Source organism: Lithobates pipiens, unplaced genomic scaffold, assembly GCF_037356315.1.
Source record: "Lithobates pipiens isolate NorthernLeopardFrog02 unplaced genomic scaffold, aLitPip1_a1.2 Scaffold_16, whole genome shotgun sequence".
NCBI lineage: Eukaryota > Metazoa > Chordata > Amphibia > Anura > Ranidae > Lithobates > Lithobates pipiens.
The window spans coordinates 259,093,464-259,116,357 of NW_027507748.1; the positions used below are offsets into that span (position 1 = coordinate 259,093,464).

The 22,894-nt window shown below is 40.7% G+C and overlaps 1 protein-coding gene across 1 annotated transcript in view; it reads left to right on the forward strand.

Annotated features, from left to right (window-relative positions):
* The window catches only part of EPS8L3 (EPS8 signaling adaptor L3), a 186,792-nt gene that overhangs the window by 124,988 nt on the left and 38,910 nt on the right, over window positions 1-22,894 (forward strand). The window contains exons 9-15 of the mRNA XM_077481329.1: window positions 7,079-7,191; window positions 8,297-8,372; window positions 10,504-10,574; window positions 16,739-16,813; window positions 16,894-17,042; window positions 18,137-18,236; window positions 21,913-21,947. Coding sequence (XP_077337455.1) covers window positions 7,079-7,191; window positions 8,297-8,372; window positions 10,504-10,574; window positions 16,739-16,813; window positions 16,894-17,042; window positions 18,137-18,236; window positions 21,913-21,947 — 619 coding nt within the window. The remainder of the gene's footprint in view (window positions 1-7,078; window positions 7,192-8,296; window positions 8,373-10,503; window positions 10,575-16,738; window positions 16,814-16,893; window positions 17,043-18,136; window positions 18,237-21,912; window positions 21,948-22,894) is intronic.

Consider the following 22,894-nt stretch of genomic DNA (forward strand, 5'->3'; position numbering starts at 1 on the left):
TATGTTTAGAAACAACATATACAGTAGTCTAGTTTTAGGCATTAGCTTGTTAGCCAGCATAGTGTTGATTTTGTCCCTATGGAAATTGTATTTAGCGGCATGCGAGTGATTGTTTTTTTTGGCTTTTGTAGTAAGAGCTAAGTTGAGATCTAGTCTGGTCATTTCAATTCAGTGAAGAAGCCTCGGATCAGGTTTACAATTGTGTCCTTTGACGAGGTCTTGGAAGGTGCGATCAAGTCCATTAATATCAACTTGGTGTTCACGTTTATTCTGGGCAGAGATATAAATACGTTTGCACCATATGGTGGCTTTGTGTGCCTCCAAAACTGTAACAGGGGAGATGTCCTCACTCTTGCTGTCCCTGAAAGATTCTGAGATACTGTGCTTGATCTACAACTGTATAATATAATGTAAATGTTTGAATATACTATAATATCTAAGAATTAACCAAGAAAAAGTTCATGTGCCGCTATGAATATAAAGTAGAACTGCAGCCTAATTTGTATTCAATAGAGTGAGGAAGAAGTGTTGGAATTTGCCAGGCTTTTATTGTAGTCTGTGTTCACATTGCAGACAAGCACAACATGAGCAGTATTACTGCACAGAAGGACACAGGTTGCAATAATAAAAGCTACTAGGGGTTCTGGTATTTCCCCACTGTGCAGATAGGAGTTTTGTATTTACCATAGCATCCTTTTCTCCAGTAGTTTTTGGGGTACACAAAACGTATTTCTTCTATGAATTTCGTTATAGCAACAACGTCTAGGAAGTCTGCAGCAGAATGGGCACAGCACCATCTAGTGGCTATATAACTGCACATACAGTATTATTATTATTATTATTCAGGATTTATATAGCGCCAGCAATTTACGCAGCGCTTTACAATATAAAAGGGAGACAATACAGTTACAATACAATTAAATACAAGAGGATTAAGAGGACCCTGCTCAGAAGAGCTTACAATCTAAAAGGGTGGGGCAGGTGGTACAGAAGGTTATAATTGTTGGGAATGAGTTTATGGAAGTGGTAGGAGATTAGTTTGAGACGTGATAGGCTTCCCTGAATAGATGAGTTTTCAGGGATCGTCTAAAGGTAGCAAGAGTAGGGGATAGCCGGACCGGTGGAGGTAGCGAGTTCCAGAGGATTGGAGAGGCTCTGGAGAAATCCTGGAGACGAGTGTGGGAGGAGGAGACAAGAGAGCTTGAGAGTAGGAGGTCTTGAGAAGAACGGAGGGGACGGTTTGGGTGATATTTGGAGACAAGATTGGTGATGTAGCTCGGGGCAGAGTTGTGAATGGCTTTGTATGTGGTGGTTAGTATTTTGAATTTAATTCGCTGGGTGATTGGGAGCCAGTGTAGGGATTGGAGGAGAGGGTTGGCAGACACTGAGCGGTTGGTAAGGTGGATAAGTCTGGCAGCAGCATTCATGATAGACTGAAGAGGAGATAGCCTATGGAGAGGCAGGCCAATGAGAAGGGAGTTGCAATAGTCAAGGCGAGAGATAACAAGGGAGTGAATGAGGATCTTGGTAGTTTTAATTGTTAAAAAGGGGCGAATTTTAGAGATGTTACGGAGGTGAAATCTACAAACTTTTGACAACGATTGGACTTGGGGCTGAAATGACAAGTCAGAGTCTAGGGTTACACCTAGTACCCTGGCGTGAGGGGAGGGCCTGATGGTTGCATTGTTGATTTTGATGGAAAAGTCATGGAGGGGGGCATGTGCAGGGGGGATTATTAATAGCTCAGTTTTAGAGAGGTTTAGTTTAAGGAAATGGTGTGACATCCACGCTGATATGTCAGTTAACAGGTTAACTGTACAAGCTCAGGAGTAACATGTAGTGAGTAAAAACATTGAAAGGAATGATCACAAAAAAGTATCCTAACTGTGGAAACAGGCCAATAATTTAAAAAGATACCCACATTTGAGTAAAATGATTTTTTTTATAATGAGTACTAAGAAAATATTTTCTCACAGCATTCATTGGTGCAAACAGGACATCATAGGAGATGTGACATATGAGGTTGAAAAAAGATACAAGTCCATCAGGGCCAACCTGTGTAAAAGAAGCCCCAGAGAAGGGGAGCAGGCATGACACAGGAAAGGTACAATGGCAAATCTCAAATACAATAGTTTGAATGAATCACACTTCAGTGCCCTAAGTCCAAAACTAGCTTTCATGGATGACATCACATCCATACACTAAAACTTGGTGAGTAATAGAATATCAGTTAGTAGATGTGTATACCTAGGAGATGGATGCCTGGTGCTGGAATAAACCATCTAGAGATGATTGCACTGGAAGCCTGAAATCCCTCCAGAGACCAGCCAGGTTGACAAATAAGGAGTCTTTCGAAGGGAGGCTGTTGATGGCAAACAAGCAGCCCTTACTACATTAGTCAATGCAAGACAATCCTCTATAGAATAGAAGGAGATGGGCAAAAGGGAAGAAGCTCTATCCATGGCTATCTTATGTTAAATGAAGTTTGCTCTAACAGTTAGTATTTTCCTCAGGGAAGGGAAAGAATTAGAACAAGATTCATGTGCACTAACAAAAATCAAAGTGTGAATCAGGAAAGCCAGGGACTGTTTAAGGCACACTGGGCCATTAAGACTCAAAGCCCTCTAATAACAGTGAAGATCAGAAAGACTGAAATGCTAGCCACAGTCACACTGGAGGGATCCAGAGAAACATCAGCTGTGGTAGAGTAAATGGATATGTTAGAGCAGGACCTGCATGTTTTTGGGTGCTATCAGGCATAAAACAGGGTCTCAAGTGAAGGTCTGCAACCTTAATCATAACAACTGATCCTGTTTTTGATGGCAGACAGATTACCAATGTAACTAAAAGTGTGGGTGAGTGTCTCTAACCAATTACAAATTCAATACACAGCAAAGAATACAACGTTCAATACATGTAGTAAAGGTAAAAAAAAATGGCAGACATTTGACCGTTGGAGAAGTACTAGGCTACTTGGCTATAAGTACTCACTGAGGTTGGCAGTATACCCCTGCTTAGAGAAGTCATGTAGGAAAGGCAAGAAAAAAAAATGCTGGATGGCCGCACTCTGATGCAACACCTTTATTGTATCATTAGGACAATAGCTGATGCGTTTCACACCACTGGTGGGTGCCCAGTCATAGCTAATGGAACACACATTTGATTGTGCATGTATATAGGGATAAAAAAAAAAATCAAAAAAAATTTCATTAAGGCCACCCCAAGCACAATCAAATGTAAAAGAAAACACATGAGAAAAAACCAGAGGAGATGCAGGTGTGCGGAACACCAAATTTCAAATTTCAGGACAGGTAAATAAACCACAAAGTTTCATAAAAGTAAAAATAGAAATGAAAATAAACACCAATATATAAAAACTTATATATCAATAAAAACAAACCATATACACTGTATGTACTGAAACAAATTGTTGAATTTATGTTCCATATAATTTCAGGCCACCTGAGAGCAATTACGAATAGATATCTATATCAAAAGTATCAAATCACTTCCGGTGCACCTGTAAAAGAAGGATCCTTTGTTGCATCTAAAGAGAGAGAATATTATGCCAAACAAACGTAGAGAGATTGATTGATAGAACCTAAACCGACTCAGTAGAAAAAAATATGGAAACTAAATAGCAATACCTATACCTATATATTGATTTAAAAATCTATAGTTAGAAAAACAAAGCATGTATGTATACAAAAAAGTCAGTTTATGGGTCCAATTATTGAAACCCCCCAAGGAATAACTAACAAAGATATATATATATATATATATATATATATATATATATATATATATATAAAACACAAAAAATAATCGTTGTATAAGGTCTTATTATTTAACATCCCTAAGGAGTGGCAGACAGTAAAAACATATAAAAGACAATGTCACAAAAACTTGTGTTATGTTAGAAGAACTCAGGTTAAAGCCCATGACATCATACTAAGATTTTAGATCACAGAGAAAAATCACAGAGAAAAAATAAACACAAACCATGTGCTATGTATACCACATATCATGAAAAATAGCATACCAGTAGGTCAGTTCTCGAGGTTGAAACGAATATGCAGCAGGGATGTTGACTGCAATAAAGAGGCCATAGAAACGGCCTCTATATTTGAAGAAAGAGGGTACCCCAAGTCAACTATTTGTAGGGCATTTAATATTGCATAAAAGGTTCCATGAGCTGAATTGTTAATAGAAAAGTCCTAAAATAGAGGCAAACGTAGCGGTAAACATGGCCAGTGTTCAAATGTTCCTGTTTTTTTCAACTCCATGTAGCGTGGAATTTGAGAATATTCAGAAAGTTATCATCAAATACCTTCCCATATTATCCAATGATCCTGTTTATGCACAGATCCTACCGGGTGGGATATGGACCATTTCTAGAAGGGCACCTACTCTGATCAGATGGCTGTCTTCTAGTTTTGACACTAGTAATCAACCAACCATGCATTGGTTGCAATTCAAAGGCACATTTAGATGTGGTATGAATAGTTGTGCATGCTGCTCATTCATTAGAAGGGGGGACACAGTCCATTCAGTAACCGTGGGCAGATCCTTTAGAATCACATCTTTCATTAATTGCAATACACAATTTTTGATGGATGTTATTACGTGTTTATCATGCCAAATTCAATACGTAGGTCGGATGACCCATAGAGTAAAGGATTGACTCGATGACCTTCTATATGACATAGAGGAAAAGCACTGAACCAATGTGGCTACTGGCTAGGCATTGGAATGAACATCATGACAAAGATGTATCCAGCCTGGTGATTCAAGGCATAGAGAAAATTAACTTGCCACCTAGGGGGGGGGTGATAAATTCAGAATATTATGCAAAAAGTAGGTTTTCTGGATATTTCATTTAAATACCAGAAAGCCAGCAGGTATGAATTTTGAGTGGGATGTGTCCTACTTTTACGAGTGATGGGGCCCCATGATATGTGGTATACATAGCACATGGTTTGTGGTTTCTCTGTGATCTAAAGTGTACCCTAGTATGATTTCATGGGCCTAATCCTGAGGTCTAACATAGAACAAGTTTTTGTGACATTGTCTATTATGTGTTTTTTTATGTGTTTATTCAGCTATATGTCAGTCTTATTAGCTTCTGTCTGCCCCTCCTTAGGGACATTAAGACCTATAAAACTGTATATACTTGTTATATATATATATATATATATATATATATATATATATATATATATATATATATATATATATATATATAAAATATAGTCTTTGTTAGTTATTCCTTGGGGGGTTTCAATAATTGGACCCATAAACTTTTTCTTGTGTACATACATGCTCAAGAATAAAGTTTTCATAACTATAGATTTTTAAATCAATATATAGGTATAGGCATTGCTATTTGGTTTCCATATTTTTTCTACTGAGTCAGTTCAGGTTCTATAAATGAATCTCTGTTGGTTTTGCATAATATTCTCTCTCTTTAGATGCAACATAGGGTCTTTCTTTTACAGGTGCACCGGAGGAGATTTGATACTTTTGATATAGATATATATTCGTAATTGCTCTCTGGCGGCCTGAACTTATATGGAACATGAATTTAACAATTTGTTTTAGTAAATATATGGTTTATTTTTATTGATATAGAACTTTTTTATATATTGGTGTTTATTTTCATTTCTATTTTTATTTTTATGAAACTTTGTTCAGGGTTGGAAATCCCTGATGTTGATGTAGAGGTAGTGGTGTATTTACCTGTCCTGAACTTTGAAATTTGGTGTTCTGCACACCTGCATCTCCGCAGGATTTTCTCATGTGTTTTTCATTTGCATTTGATTGTGCTTGGTGGTGGCCTTAATGAATTTCTTTATTGATTGTTTTTTTATCCCTATATACATGCACAATCAAATTGTGTTTCATTAGCTATGACTGAGCACCCACTAGTGGACTAAAACACGTCAACTATTGTCCCTGTACCTCTGTGACTGTATGGATTTTGATATAATAAAGGTGCCGCATCGGAGTGTGGCCGTCCAGCATTTTCTTTGTCCATTGTTCACAGGGAGAAAGATGTTTTACAAATATTGCGACCTGAGGCAGGGCCCACTCACTACCTAACAGTGTGCACCAAAAATTTCTGTCAGCACTCAGCCGATGCTTGATAGATGAAATTTCAACTATAAATTCAGAGCTGGGGAGAGGTTTCCTTCCTTCTCAGCACACAAAGCTAGATTGAGCTTATCCAAATTAAATTTTTAGTGCCTCTCACAGCTACAACAGAGATCTCCCTGCTGGTTGCAGTGAAGTGAGCTGGTGTCAGTCCATCATTCAGGTGTAAAAGCATTATCAAAGAGAAGAAAGGGTGATGCTCACCAAGCCCTGGTAAGTGGGGCGAAACATGTCAAAGGATTGTGGCATCTACATACTATTGCACTGGAAAGAAGAAGTAATGGTCGCACACGAGAGCCAACAGGATACTTGCTGAAAAGTCTTTATTGTCATAAGCCAGACAATCATGCAGGGTTATAGTTGACGGGTTTCACATGAGCGTACCATGCTTGTTCATGAACAAGCACATTACACTTGTGTGAAATGCGTCAACTGTAAGCCTGCATGATTGTCTGGCTTATGACAATAAAGACTTTTCAGCAAGTATCCTGTTGGCTCTCGTGTGCGACCATTTCTTCTTCTTTCTTTTGCTACAGGATGGTGGTGAGCCGGGGTCTGCACCTGGAGCTGGATACACCTGAGCGTTGCCTGAAGTGGTGTGTGTGTGTTTCTTGTTTGGTTTTCAAATACTAATGCACTGGGTTGGTGAGAGGCGCCCTTTCTTCTCTTTAATATTTGGACTGAGCTTTTACTTCATCTGCAAGTATATAGTTACTATATAGGACTGTGCCCTTTCTGCTTTGCATAGTGCCAAAACCTCCAGAGAGTGGTGACTATACTTTATTCATAGAAGAATGTCTCCCAATAAAAGCTGGGAGAGAAAGTGTTTTTTTGTTTGTTTCTATTCTAGTAATTCACTTCTATGGGGACTATAGTGACTAAAATATTCTGTGTAACTGTAATTTTTTTATGTGTTTTATTGTAGATTCACCTATTTCACAGAGAAAGTTTGAACCAGGGCCTGTACATTTCCAGCCACCATCGCGAACTCAGTCACCGGACTTCAAACAAGCAGAAAACGAGATAACACGTGATATTGTAGGTTTATTTATTTTGATACCGTTGCAACTATATCCCTTTCATTGCTATCAGAATATCTCATGCTTGGATATTATATATATATATATATATATAGTAGATCGCTGTAGATCTGAGGGGAAGCTCTGAAATGAGGTGAAGCTCTGATGATTTTATTATCCAATCATGTACAAGCTAAATTTGCTGTTTTTTATTTTCCTTGCATGTCCCCCTCGGATCTACAGTGACTTTACTTCCAAGTGCGCTTATAGTGCACAGTAGATTTGTCTTTAGTAAATAACCCCCCCCCCCCCCCCCCCCCGGGTGTTCTGAGACTGAATGATTTTGAGAGGTATGGCGGTGCAAAGTTCATACTGTGCTCCCTGAATGCCCTTGGAAGACATCTTTTGAGATGAAATGTACGTTGGGCGGTGACATCATCACGCTTTCACAATTTTTTATTTCTTTATTGTCAGTTTCTGATTGTTATTTTACATAATTAAGTGTTTAAAAAGATATGTACAACAAATTTATTTGATTCAAATCGTTTGCATTGTTGGTGCTCAAACAATAGAGTGCTGTTGTCTTAGCCCTTGTACACACAGTCGGAAATTCCGACCACAAAATCCGTCAAATTTTTTCAGACGGATTTTGTCCGAAACTGGTGTTGCATACACACAGTCGGACAAAGTTGTCAGAAAATCCGATCGTTCGGAACATGATGAAGTTCGTTCGTTATGACGGGACTACGTTGGGGCTAGCAGCCAATAGCTTTGGTCTCGTAATTTGATCTGAGCATGCGTGGCACTTTGTCCGATAGGAATTCTCTACAAACAATCAGACAAAGTCCGATCCGATCATGTTGTCAGAAAATTTTATATCTAGCTCTCAAACTTTGTTGGTCGGACATTCCGACAGAAAAAAATCTGATGGAGCGCACACACGGTTGGATTATCCGACAACGCGGTCCGATTGGACATTTTCCGTCGGAATTTCCAAACGTGTGTACAAGGGCTTACATTTATATTTGTACTAAGCACTTTAGCACAGTTATTTGACTTTGTATATTGCTTACAATACTATGCTAGTTTTTTATTTTTTTTTATTTTATTTGTCTCCACATTAGGAAGTGTTAAATCATGTTCTCAGGGATATTGAAATATTTGTTGGATTATTGGATTCAAATAAAAAGAAAAGAAAGGGTGAGTAAAGTAAATATGAATGCTATCTGGCTATGCTGGCTATTTTAATGTGTTTAGATAAACATGTAAAATAGATCAGCTTGATATACATCATCCTACCCAAATGAGTTAATGTTTTATACAATAATTTGCAATTATATGCATACTGTACATGGGGGTAACCATATATACCCATTGCGTATGCAAGTACTGCTTCCTGCTTTTTCAGAACCACCCAATGATTTTGCTATACTGGATATCCCTGTAATCTGTAAAAAGATTAAATCCATACATACATTACTTTAATGTAAACCCTACAATATTACCACAAATAATGCACTCACTGATAAAAACACCAGTTTACCTGTAAGCAGATACGACACAAAGGTAAGTAATTTTGCTAAATAGTGAAACCACCATCAGCCTAATGCACATCTAAGGATTTGTAAGTTGCAGTAAAATACATTTTTGGCTTTGGGTTTAATTTCCTCTTTAAAGGCTCAAAGTCTAGAGCTTTAGGTGCTCTTTAAAGCAGAATTACACCCAAAAACAAAAATGTAATATATTATAAATTCTTAGCCCCTGTACACACGGTCGGACATTCTGCCAACCAAATCCGTTGAAATTTGGCCGACGAATTTTGTCCGACGGATTGTGTCCGAAACTGTTGCATACACACGGTCGGACCAAGTTGTCGGAAAATCCAATCATTCAGAACGTGATGACGTTATTTCGTTACGACGGGACTACGTTCAGGCTAGTAGCCAATAGCTTTGGTGTAGGAATTTGATCTGAGCATGCGTGGCACTTTGTCCGATCGGAATTCTCTACACATGATCGGAGTATGTCCGATCGGACCAGTTTGTCGGAAAATATTTCTAACAAGTTGGAAAATTGGGTCCGACGGATATTCCGACGGAATCAGTCCGATGCATACCACACACAGTCGGATTATCCGACAACACAGTCCGATAGGACACATTCCGACGGATTCTCCAACCGTGTGTTGTGTACAAGGGCTTAGATGTGCTGGAGCATTAGGTTTCTTTTTTAGGCTTTTTCCTTTATTTTCACCTGGTGATCTGGTCTGTGAGTCTGTTATTTTTCAACATCTTTTAAGAAACCAAGCTGTGCATCAAAAGTGGCAGTTAGAAGGTTGAAAAAAAAAAAAAACATTTAACATTGACTGGGTTGTTTACATTTGTCAACTTTTACAGCTTTTATTCTTTTATGTAAAACTTTTTTAACAAGTTTATTTATGTAAACCCTTTATGCATTTATGTAAAACTTCCAGGAAAAATAGACTGTTGAGGTAACTACTTAAATTGTAATAGTTGTTGGTTGGCTTTAATTTGTTAGGCAAGTCCATTTAAATCTGCTAGTGCATCTAATATTACTCTATCTTAGACTGGCAATACTACTAACCAAAGTGGTCTCCATTGCTCCACCAGGGGAGTGGAGACACTCTAACACAGGAAGAGAGTTATTGGGTAGATCACTAGGTAAAATAGAGGCATAAAAGCCTAAACATTAATTAAAGCATTCCTTAAACAATCCTTTTTGTTATATTATATAACTTAAGAACCAGGGGTGGACTGACAACTCAGGCAATCAGAGATTATGGGGCCACGAAGTATACACAAAAAAAACACACACACACACACACACACTATACAATCACACAGTACACACAGACATGTTTCTATTGGCTGAGAAGGTACTGGAGAGGTGAGGCAGCTATAATCTCTGGATTTTTAGACCAAAGGGATGTCTGTAAGGGACATTTCAAAGACAGATGTAAAAAAAAAAACACACATTTTTTACATACTGTCCCTGGTTTTACGGAGGCTGGCAACCCTGATGGGGCCCCCTAGTGGCATGGGGCTCTCGGGCAGAGCCCGAGTGGCCCAATGGTGAGTCCGCCCCTGTTGAGAACCCATTCACATCTTCAAAGTGCACACATTTTATGTATGGGTCATATTCTAGAGATGTTGCAGAGGCTAAGGCAGCATGATTTGGACAGGGATTGGATGTGGGCCCGAAAGGACAGTTCAAAGTCTAGGGTTACCCCTAGCACCCTGGCATGTGGGGACAGACTGATAATATATGACATAATATCTTATATCTCTCCCTCTTGTTTCTGTATCAAAAGGAAAATCTGCTATTCCAGAATCCGATTTTTTTGAATGTCTTCAGAAGATAAAATATGCTTTTAATTTATTGGTGAGTATACATATATAACAACTCACCAGCATACAAACACTAGTGGATGACAATTAAGATACTAAGCAACAACAAAAACTAATATTACCAGAAAAACTAATAACAAACTTGATATGCATACAGACAGTACTGCATACCAGATGGACGCTTTTTATAAATCACCATCCATATTTTTGTTGGTAATCTAGTGATCTAAGAATCCCAGCCTGTGATTATTATTGAGTGAATTGAGTGTGGTTTGCTGGACATTCGCCGTATGACAAAAATCTGAAAAAATTTGAAAACTACCAATTCAACTGAAGTTTTTGGGAACCAAATCTTGTTTTTTCTTTTAGGGGTTTTTTCATGGCCAATATGCATGCTTTTGGCTAAAAAGAGTATTGTTTACATGCTGAAAAAAGACACAGGTGTATCTACTTCAACCAATAAAAAAATAAACAAATAGAAAACCTCCCTATACAGAACTCGCCCACAGTTGAAGGAAGGCAACCCCTAAAAAGCATGGTCCAATTTGCTCAAATAGGAGAAAGCAATTCCTTCCTGATTCCTGGAAGGCAATGGGATATTCCCTGAATCAACAATCCTTGGTGTTATTAACTATAAATGTTAGTATTCAGTATTTTGTGTATTAGGAATGCATCCAGCTCTTTTTTTAAAACAGTCTACTGAGCTGGCCAAAGTTAGTTCCATATGTGTAAAATTTATTTTAGCCTAGGTTTACATTGGAGCGATTTGGCAGTAATGGCACCATCCAAATCCAAAGTTTGACGCAGCATCTGCGGTTCCGCAACGATTCACAAAAGTAGTTTCTGTACTACTTTTGGCAACTTTGAGGTGCGATTTCTATAGACATCTGTGCAGCAACCCGCACGGATGTCTCTGAAATCGCCCCCGAAGTCGGGACTGACATGCAGGAATGAAATCTTGCGAGTTCAGTTCACACAATTTCATTCTAGCTGTCAGTGTGAACCTGGGCTTACTCTGAACATAAGGGATCGATGTACTAAAACTGCAAAATCTGGTGCAGCTGTGCGTGATAGCCAATAGCTTATAACTTCAGCTTGTTCAATGAAGCTTGGAAAAAAATGGAAGCTGATTGGTTTCTTTGCAGAGCTGCACCAGATTTTGCACATCACTAAAGGGCCTATACAATTTCTCTGTAAGACCTAGAGTTTAGCTTCTTATGCCCATAAAATATAAGATATAGAAGGGTCTGCAGAGAAATTACTGATCTCTTGGCAGAGACAGATTTTGTTTTAGGGTGTATTATATGGAGGAAGGCACGTAGTAGCGTCACCACGCGATTGGAGTAGGAGGACGGGCTCCGTTTGTTTGTGCCGGCCGGCATTCTTATACGCAATTCTACTTTCTTTTAAATGTAAGTGCAATACTTTGTTTTAATAAATTTGGAATCTAGACTATATTACACTATGGCCAGTTTCCTTTTTCCCTGAGCACCTTTTTGAGTGTATATGGACAGAGGAAGAGATCTGCACCATCCGATTTACCGTTCCTATTGTGGTCATCAGCAAGCTTAAAGGCCTAGGCTGGGCTAAAGCCATTTGCGCTTTAAGCTTGCCTTCTGGTAAGCAGAATTTACAGCTACGGTGGTCGGGCACCCTTTTTTGTTTGTGTGCACACTGCGGTGGTTCCAAGCTTTTAAGTGGCTCAGTATATTGACTTTCTTGTTTTTATATTATTTTCTGTGGACTCATCACATTGAGACTTTTTAGCGCAGCTTTTTTTATTGTATTTGATTGCTTGTGTTATCGCACTGTATGCTGCTGCTTTTTTGCGAGTCTTGTCTAATTTTAAATGATTTTCTAGCTCGGTATGCTCTCTCTTTAGGGTGTATTATATGTAAGAGAAGTGGGTGAGCAATTCCCCTTCCACCACCTGAATTCTGTTTTACATGGCCCACGCTCTGTGCTATCCTGAAATTTGCTTGAAATAAAATGACAACCTGCTACTAGCTATCTTTAGTTCCTAGCATGCATGGGAAATCTATAGACCGGGGTGTATAGATGACCATTGATGCCAATCATTAATATGAGCGGCATATAGCTCTGATGAGTTAGGCTGGTTTCAAACTGCAGACGGATGCGGCTCGCATCAGGGATCCAGTGCGTCCCTGTTTTCTGTTTCAGGGATGAATCAGGGCTGAATTTTTGCTTGAATTCGGCCCTGAAACAGATCCAAAGACACTCAGGACTCCTGTGCAAGCCACTCCGTGGCTCCATAGAGAGCTGGTCTCAATCTCCTGTCCTGCGAATTTGATGCTGGCAAATCCACATGCAATTCAACCCAGCCTTACAGTCTGTGGGGAATGGCGTTGCACTGAAGTCAAAAGGTGGAAGAGGAATTCATTACCCCTTTAGTTTGGGACTGAAGAGTTACATTTGGTCTATTTATCACCTTTTAATTCATGTGGTTGACTTTCATTCTTTTTTGTTGTTTATTTTATTGTTATGCTCTTATCATAGCGCTACTTTTATTTGAGTTGCTTGTCAGTATATTATTGTAAGGTTTAAATTGGATGCATATGTTTTTTGTGTATGCTTCTTGTTTGATATAGCATAGAGTTCAAAGGAGTTTCCTTTTGCAATTTTAAAGGGTAGATTTTGTTCAGTGATGCGTAGGAACCTTTGGTGAAATGAAAGTATTACAAATATTGAATTCATTTGTCACTTAGAGTTAGTTCTCTGGGAATCCATGTATTTTTTTTCTCTTCAAAAGTAGTAAAGAGTCACAAAGAGGTAGAAAACACCCAGGGCTGGCCTTAGGTTAAATGATGCCCAATGTAAGATTTGTTGTGCCTCTCTCCATAGTAAGTAAGTAATTAAAAACACAATTAACAATGTAATCACATACAGCAATAGGGATGAGCCGAACACCCCCCTGTTCGGTTCGCACCAGAACCTGCGAACAGACCTAAACTTCGTGTGAACTTTAGAACCCTATTAAAGTCTATGGGACTCGAACGTTCACAATCTAAAGTGCTCATTTTAAAGGGTAATATGAAAGTTACTGTCCTAAAAAGTGTTTGGGGACCCGGGTCCTGCCCCAGGGGACATGGATCAATGCAAAAAAAAGTTTTAAAAACGGCCGTTTTTTCAGGAGCAGTGATTTTAATAATGATTAAAGTGAAACAATAAAAGTGTAATATTCCTTTAAATTTCGTAGCTGGGGGGTATCTATAGTATGCCTGTGAAGGGGCGCATGTTTCTGGTGCTTAGAACTGTCCCTGCACAAAGTGTCATTTGTGCAGGAAAAAAAGTCTTTTAAAATCACTTGCGGCTAAATTGTCGGGTCTCCGTAATACAGAGAACACTCAATGAGTGTTCTCTGTATTAGCCGACAATTCATTCATTCATTGATTAAAAAAAAAAAAAAAAAAAAAAAAGCGTGGGGGTTCCCCTAAATTCAATCAAAAGGCCCTTCAGGTCTGACATGGATATTAAGGGGAACCCCGTGTCAAATTAAAAAAAAAAATTGACGTGGGGGTCCCCCCAAATATCCATACCAGACCCTTCAGGTCTGATATGGATATTAAGGGGAACCCCGCATCAAATTTTAAAAAAAAATTGACGTGGGGGTCCCCCTAAATATCCATATCAGACCCTTTATCCGAGCACGCAACCTGGCAGGCCGCAGGAAAAGAGGGGGGGACGAGAGAGCGGCCCCCCCTCCCTCCTGAACCGTACCAGGCCACATACCCTCAACATTGGGAGGATGCTTTGGGGGTCTGTGACCCCTCAAAGCACCTTGTCCCCATGTTGATAAGGACAAGGGCCTCATCCTCACAACCCTGGCCGTTGGTTGTGAGGGTCTGCGGGCGGGGGGCTTATCAGAATCTGGAAGCCCCCTTTAACAAGGGGACCCCCAGATCCCGGCCCCCCCCTGTTTGAAATGGTAAGGGGGTACAAAAGTACCCCTACCATTTCACAAAGAAAGTGTCAAAATGGTTAAATAAGACAAACACACTTTTGAAAAATTCCTTTATTAAAAATTAAAAAAAAAAAAAAAAAATTCCAGCGGTGCTAATCCACTCTTGCTATCCAGCGACGGGTCTCCGGGGTCCAGCGATGGATGATCATATCCAGCGACGGGGGATCTCTCAGTCCAGCGCTGTCCATACCTCCTTCTTCTGTCTCCACTGCGGAGACAATGCAGAGAGCCGAGCGCTGACATTTCTTATATTGGGAGGGCGGGGCCACCCGTCACCTGACCCCGCCCCTCTGACGCAGGAGAGGGAAGCCAGGGGTTCCCCAGTGACGTGTGGGTGACCCCGCCCCCTCTGATGTAACGGAAACCTGCGTTACATCAGAGGGGGCGGGGTCACCCACACGTCACTGGGGAACCCCTGGCTTCCCTCTCCTGCGTCAGAGGGGCGGGGTCAGGTGACGGGTGGCCCCGCCCTCCCAATATAAGAAATGTCAGCGCTCGGCTCTCTGCAGTGTCTCCGCAGTGGAGACATAAGAAGGTTGTATGGACAGCGCTGGACTGAGAGATCCCCCGTCGCTGGATATGATCATCCATCGCTGGACCCCGGAGACCCGTCGCTGGATAGCAAGAGTGGATTAGCACCGCTGGAATTTTTTTTTTATTTTTTTTATTTTTAATAAAGGAATTTTTCAAAAGTGTGTTTGTCTTATTTAACCATTTTGACACTTTCTTTGTGAAATGGTAGGGGTACTTTTGTACCCCCTTACCATTTCAAACAGGGGGGGGCCGGGATCTGGGGGTCCCCTTGTTAAAGGGGGCTTCCAGATTCTGATAAGCCCCCCGCCCGCAGACCCTCACAACCAACGGCCAGGGTTGTGAGGATGAGGCCCTTGTCCTTATCAACATGGGGACAAGGTGCTTTGAGGGGTCACAGACCCCCAAAGCATCCTCCCAATGTTGAGGGTATGTGGCCTGGTACGGTTCAGGAGGGAGGGGGGGCCGCTCTCTCGTCCCCCCCTCTTCCTGCGGCCTGCCAGGTTGCGTGCTCGGATAAAGGGTCTGGTATGGATATTTAGGGGGACCCCCACGTCAATTTTTTTTTTTTATTTGATGCGGGGTTCCCCTTAATATCCATATCAGACCTGAAGGGTCTGGTATGGATATTTGGGGGGACCCCCACGTCAATTTTTTTTTTAAATTTGACACGGGGTTCCCCTTAATATCCATGTCAGACCTGAAGGGCCTTTTGATTGAATTTAGGGGAACCCCCACGCTTTTTTTTTTTTTTTTTTTTTTTTAATCAATGAATGAATGAATTGTCGGCTAATACAGAGAACACTCATTGAGTGTTCTCTGTATTACGGAGACCCGACAATAGCCGCAAGTGATTTTAAAAGACTTTTTTTCCTGCACAAATGACACTTTGTGCAGCGACAGTTCTAAGCACCAGAAACATGCGCCCCTTCACAGGCATACTATAGATACCCCCCAGCTACGAAATTTAAAGGAATATTACACTTTTATTGTTTCACTTTAATCATTATTAAAATCACTGCTCCTGAAAAAACGGCCGTTTTTAAAACTTTTTTTTGCATTGATCCATGTCCCCTGGGGCAGGACCCGGGTCCCCAAACACTTTTTAGGACAGTAACCTGCATATTACCCTTTAAAATGAGCACTTTAGATTTCTCCCATAGACTTGTATAGGGCTTTTCGAATTTGCTGCGAACAGCCCAAATTGTTCACTGTTCGCTGAACAGGCGAACAGGCAATGTTCGAGTAGAACATGAGTTCGACTCGAACTCGAAGCTCATCCCTATACAGCAATAATAGATCATGCGCTACAACCTGACATAATATAATGAACAATCACTGGTACATTACACCCAGCATGCATTTCAGCCTGTTTGAGTCTTATAATTATTCCCCCACTGCGTCTTTACTGTAAGAGCGGCCAGCATGTGGAATTTCCTTCCACGGGCGGTGGTCTCAGCGGGGGGGGGGGGGCATCGTTAGTTTAAAAAACTATTAGATAAGCAAATGAACGACCACAATATACAGGGATATACAAGGTAATACTGACTTATAATCACACATACAGGTTGGACTTGATGGACTTGTGTATTCTTTCAACCTCACCTACTATGTACTTATGTCTTGATAAAGTTTTATGTTATTAGGTGAATTGCAATTACTTAACACAACTCTTATATCACCAGGGAAAAGTACAAGATGATATGTTCCAACCAGCTCCTACAGACTTGGTCCATATGCTGTTTAATATATTGCCCAAGGTGAGACTCATAAGCTAAGTTTACTTTCGCAAAATTGTGTTTTTGCATTTAAAATGTAACTCTATGGAACTTTCTTGCAGATTCTGTCCAACTGCCCCAGGAAGGACATGTCTAGTTCTGTAGTGTCTCCTTTTCCAACGCAAAAGGCTTTGCTGTTGTTGAGCTCATGTGTGACGGATAAAGAAAGAAAACTATGGGAAAGCTTAGGGGATGCTTGGTTAAGAACAAGGTACTGAAACCAGAGTGGAACTAGAGGTCAATTTGAGGACCAATGACAATTACAGCCACTGAACTGATACCTAAAATGTATGTCAAGCAGAAATGCTGTTGGATAGAATAGGGATGGATTGTTATGTCTGTCAGACTGTAGGGGTCCTGGATTGAACAGTAATTGATAAAGATGTTCCAGGTCCTGCCCTGCTTTTTCTTGGCTAGTGACCCCACATACTTGCCTTTTATAATATATATCCAGCACCTTGTAGTAGTAGCCAATAGCTTTGTTCTAGGAATTTGATCTGAGCATGCGTGGCACTTTGTCCGATCGGAGTTCTCTACACACAAAGTCCGATCGGATCATGTTGTCGGAAAGTTTTATAGCCCAGCTCTAAAACTTTGTCCGTCCATGTAATTCCGATGGAAACAGTCCGATGGAGCCCACACACAGTCGGATTATCCAACAACACGGTCCAATCGGACATTGTCAGTCGGAATGTTCGACCGTGTGTACAAGGGTTCAGAGAATGTTTGGAGAAAAAAAATGCTTAGAGAAAAAATTCTTAGCCAAGCACCTGGCTACAGGTGAATATGTAAAAATTGCTCACGTCCATAAAGGGTTATAGGTGCAAAACCTAAAGTACCTAATGATGTGAAATATTCGTAATAATGTAATAAAAGCCTAAATGACCAGATGAATTTATGGAGGTTTTTGTCAAGAATTATGTATGTTTTTATTTAAAATAATAATATGATTTGGTAATGCTAACATATGCACTGTTCATATTATGTATGAATTTCAATGATAGCTCTACTTTAAAAAATAATAAGTTGCACTCAAAACCTAAAAATATAGAGTTTAACCTCAATTAATATATGTAAACTACTGACTGTAGGCTACATAGGGGCTTCCAGATTTTGCCCTCAATAAGATCACTAAACAGAAAGTCAATTGCCTGTTGGAAGATGGCATTTTCTAGGACCATAAAATTTGTGTATTTTTGTCATCTTCATATATGTATATCGTATTGTATTCTATGGTTATGAGGCTTTAAAATTAGATAAAAGTTACTAGCAGCTTTATCTTTTCAAATGTTACTTTCTTTATAGAGCTGATTGGCCTAATGCTAAGATGATCCCACCATATATACCAGTATTCTATGATGGATGGATTCTTCCAAATGTAAACTCAGTAAATGGACAGCCAAAGGTAAACGGAGGTATCAAAATGTTAGCTGTAAACTTTAAAAAAATGACTCTACATATAGGGGCCAATTTACTACAGGTAATTAAGCTGTTTACTTTGTAAGGACAGTTGCACTTGACAAGAAAAAAGGCCCCAGAGTTCAGTGATTGTGGTGGAGTCTACTTTCAAAGAATACCCAATCATGTGCAAAGAAAAAATAAAAAAAATTTTGATCATGGCTAGAAGATGGAAGTCAGCAGTGCTTTACCTTATTCACTAAGCTCTGGTGCAAATTCCCTTGCAAAGTCAACAGCCACCTTGCCTTTAGTACATCAACCCAACAGTGTCTACTGTGGATTGCATGAGTACATCCTCATCAGAATATTCTGGCTAACTGCATCTGGATATGGGCTTTGGCCACAGCTCCTTCTGGAAACAAAATGGCTGAGATGATCGCTTCTTGAAATCTAGGAAGGATCCAGTTCCTCCAGTAGCTTTGTCAAAAAATAAATGCATTGTATGGAGCCAATTAACCACTTAAGTCCCAGACCATTTGACCAGACCACTTTTTGCGATTTGGCACTGCGTCGCTTTAACTGACAATTGCGTGGCCGTGCGACGTTGCTCCCAAACAAAATGTACATCCTTTTTTTCCCACAAATAGAGCTTTCTTTTGGTGGTATTTGATCACCTCTGCGTTTTGTTTTTTTGCGCTGTAAACAAAAATGAGTGACAATTTTGAAAAAAAAAAAGCATTATTTTTAACTTTTTGCTATAATAAATATCCCCAAAAAATATATAAAAAAACATTTATTTTCCTCAGTTTAACCCGATATGTATTCCTCTACATATTTTTTGTAAAAAAAAAAATCGCAAGAAGCATATACTGATTGGTTTGCACAAAAGTTATAGCGTTTACAAAATAGGGGATAGTTTTATGTCATTTTTATTAATATTTTTTTTTTTACTAGTAATGGTGGCGATCTGCGATTTTTATCATGACTGCGACATTATGGCGGACACGCCGGACAATTTTGACACATTTTTGGGACCATTGGCATTAATACAGCGATCAGTGTGATTAAAATTGCATTGATTACTGTAAGAATGTCACTGGCAGTGAAGGGGTTAACACTAGGGGGCAGGGGAGGGGTTACTATGTATCCTATTTTGTGTTCTAACTGAAGGGGGTATGGGACTGTGCAGGAAAACTAACAGATCGCTGTCCGTACTCTGTATGGACAGACGATCTGTCAGTTCCCTGCTCAGAGAACCGGAAATTCTGCCAGTTCTCTGTGTGCCCCGAGCAATCGCCGGAGCCCGGCGGCATTCGAGACCGCCAGGCACTCGCACCATTAACTGTATAGATACTCCTTCCACTATGAATCAACTCTGCATCTTAGGATCAAATAGCGCAAGTGCACCAAATATGTATAGCCACAGAAGCAATAGATCATAAGGTGTGCTCAGTCCAATCCCTGAACTAGTATCTGCAATATGCTTGCAACTATAGCCTTCCATAAGGTATCAGTGATTCACATATATTAGAATCATTCCCATTTAATAAAGCGTACAAGTGTTAAGTACATATCATCCCCAATGCTTACTTCAAAACAGATCCAAAAGCCACGTAACACGTAACCTCATGCAGGGGGTGTGGAGTAAGCCTTTTACTGGCAGTTAAATGCCCAAGTGTTTATACAATGTAGTAAAAATCCTCATCCACCAAGTCCCTAACAATCCACCAAGTCCCCAAATACATGCTAAAACACTGGTTGATAAAGGTCCTTTGAACAATATAACAGAAAATAATGTGTCCTGTAGTGTAAATATCAACCACCTCTATGTACACAGGCATAAGGAGCAAAAACAATATGAGTGGGATACCCCAGGGCTCTGTCCTGGAACTAATTCTGTTTAACTTGTTCATAAACAATATAGAGGTTGGAATCAATAGTTCAATCTCAGTGTTTGCTGATGATATAAAACTAAACAAGGCCATAACAGGATATAGAAATTTTACAAGAGGATGAAAATATGTTCGGACACTAAAACGGTCAACTTTGGGTCTTGGTGCACTGCTTACAACCAGCTTCTGTCGAACAGGCATGTTGGTAAACCAGCATCTGACCATCATAATCTGGTGGCGCTGGAAGTCATTGGTCATCTTGTGGGCAAATAGAGTTCTGCATTCCCAGTAACAATGCCCAGTGTTACATGAGCTTTTTTTCAGGCCTACTGTTTGTTTTAAAAAGAACCTACCGTATATACTCGAGTATAAGCCGAGATTTTCAGCCTCTTTTTTGAGGCTGAAAGTGCCCCCTCGGCTTATACTCGAGTCACCGCTGTCTGACTGCTCGATCAGCGTATCGAGCAGACAGACGGCGGACATTAAAATTCAAAAGCCGCGCCTCCTTCTCCGCCTCCGCCTGTGATAGGCGGAACACTGAATTTCCCAGCAGTCAGTGTTCCACCTATCACGGACATCCGCTCATTCTCATACTACGGACGAGTATGAGAGGATGTCCGTGATAGGCGGAACACAGGCTGCTGGGAAATTGAGTGTTCCGCCTATCACAGGCGGAGGCGGAGGCGCGGCTTTTGAATTGTAGAATGGCCGCCGAGAAGAGCGGCGATCCTGGAGCGGCGATCCATCGGCACGACACGGGACGGAGGAGGCACGGGACGGAGGAGGCACGGGACGGAGGAGGCACGGGACGGAGGAGGCTCGGGACGACGGCGGCTCGGGACGGAGGCTTGGGACACAGGTAGGCTGGACACACACACAAGGCTGCACGGACACACACACACACACACACACACACACACACACACACAGGGATGGATGGATGGATGGATGGATACACACACACACACACACACACACACAGGGATGGATGGATGGATGAATACACACACACACACACACACACACACACAGGGATGGATGGATGGATGGATACACACACAGGGATGGATGGACGGACACACACACAGGGATGGATGGATGGATGGATGGATGGACACACACACAGGGATGGATGGACGGACACACACACAGGGATGGACGGACACACAGGGATGGACAGCCATGTCTCACCCTCGGCTTATACACGAGTCAATAAGTTTTCCAGTTTTTTGGGGGTAAATTGGGGGCCTCGGCTTATATTCGGGTCGGCCTATACTCGAGTATATACGGTACATCCATTTGAAATGTGCTTTGGGAGTATTAAATGATACCAAGGACACGTAGTTCATGTTTTTACAAAGTAAATAATTTGTTGAATAAATATTGAATATGGTTATGTTAGGTGAATCAGTGTTTTAAAAGTTGGCTGTGAAGGAATTTCCAATACATTCTATTATTACAGTGTTTGCTTGCTTTTTTTACATGGGTTAAAGTAACCAGTAATTGAGATAATGTTACTATTAATGCAAAGCCTGATTGTTCTTGATGATCACTCTCAAATGTAAATGGATATCTTACAAAATATAAGCACTCTTACTGGCTAAGCTGAAATGCAAAATTGTCTTGATCCTGAAAGGGGCTAAATAAATCGGAGGTATATACACTCCTTCCACTAACACCCTTCTTTTCTGCTTCTACTTCACTAGTCCTACTAGTTCTATAAACTATATGTAAATTAATATTAGTAATGATCAAAAGGAATACCTGAATTTATTTTTCATTAATCTATAGGTCCAAGAAAACCTGCAGACTCCGTCCACCAATCAGTAAGTGTGTAAATATAGAAAGCAAAGTCTTTAACTCTTGCTAATTATTTAAGACCCTTTCATACCTGCATGTTCTATTTTGGTGCGTTAATGCTTACATAATTTATTTTTCCAAAATATTCCTATTGCAGGGGTAGGCAACCCCCAGCAAAGGGGCACATAAAGCCTCTTTTGCCGGGACTCGACTCCCTCCCCATCAGCAGAGAAGCGCAGGGAAGTGTCAGTGAGACAATAATACATTCCAATTTCAGAGTTCCCCACACCGCACCTGCACTGAGGGGGAGGCACTGTGCCCACACACATTTTAAAAGATGGGAAACATTGTTTAGTTCTCTAACTTTGTGGCAGCTGCAATCGTCAGTGTTTTTGATGGGGAAGATATCGGATGCAGTTCTTTGGGGGGGGGGGGGGGGGTTGGTGGTCCCTGTTTCCAGGAGGAGGGCTGTCACTGCTAAAGCCAATCTGCTAGCCCTGCCCTCTGGAGGAAGATGACTCACTTGGTTGCCGCTACCAATCTCAGAAAGAAGGGGATGTGAACTGTGATTGAGAAAACCAAAATCAGGTGACAATTTGTGCAATCACTGTTGTGCTTCTGGGAAATTTGATGAAATTATTCTTGAACCTTTGCATTACTACTGAACTCCTGCACTCTGTGTCCATTTAAGCTACAGCCAGTATTCAGTGCAATGAAAATCACACCCAATTCTTGCTGTGGCGCAGAGCGTTGCACTTTTTCTCAGCTGCGGAGGCCCAACTGCTCATTATTTTGCATCCATTCCAGATGCTTGTATGTGACATCACATACATCCCATACATCCCATACAAGCACGTCGGCTGGATGCGAGAGTTGGATCAGCAAGATGAGTGTGCCAGGACAGGTAGATGTGTCTCATCTCTGCTTCCTTTCATCGCTCTGCATATCACGCATATCATAGATGAGAAGAGGG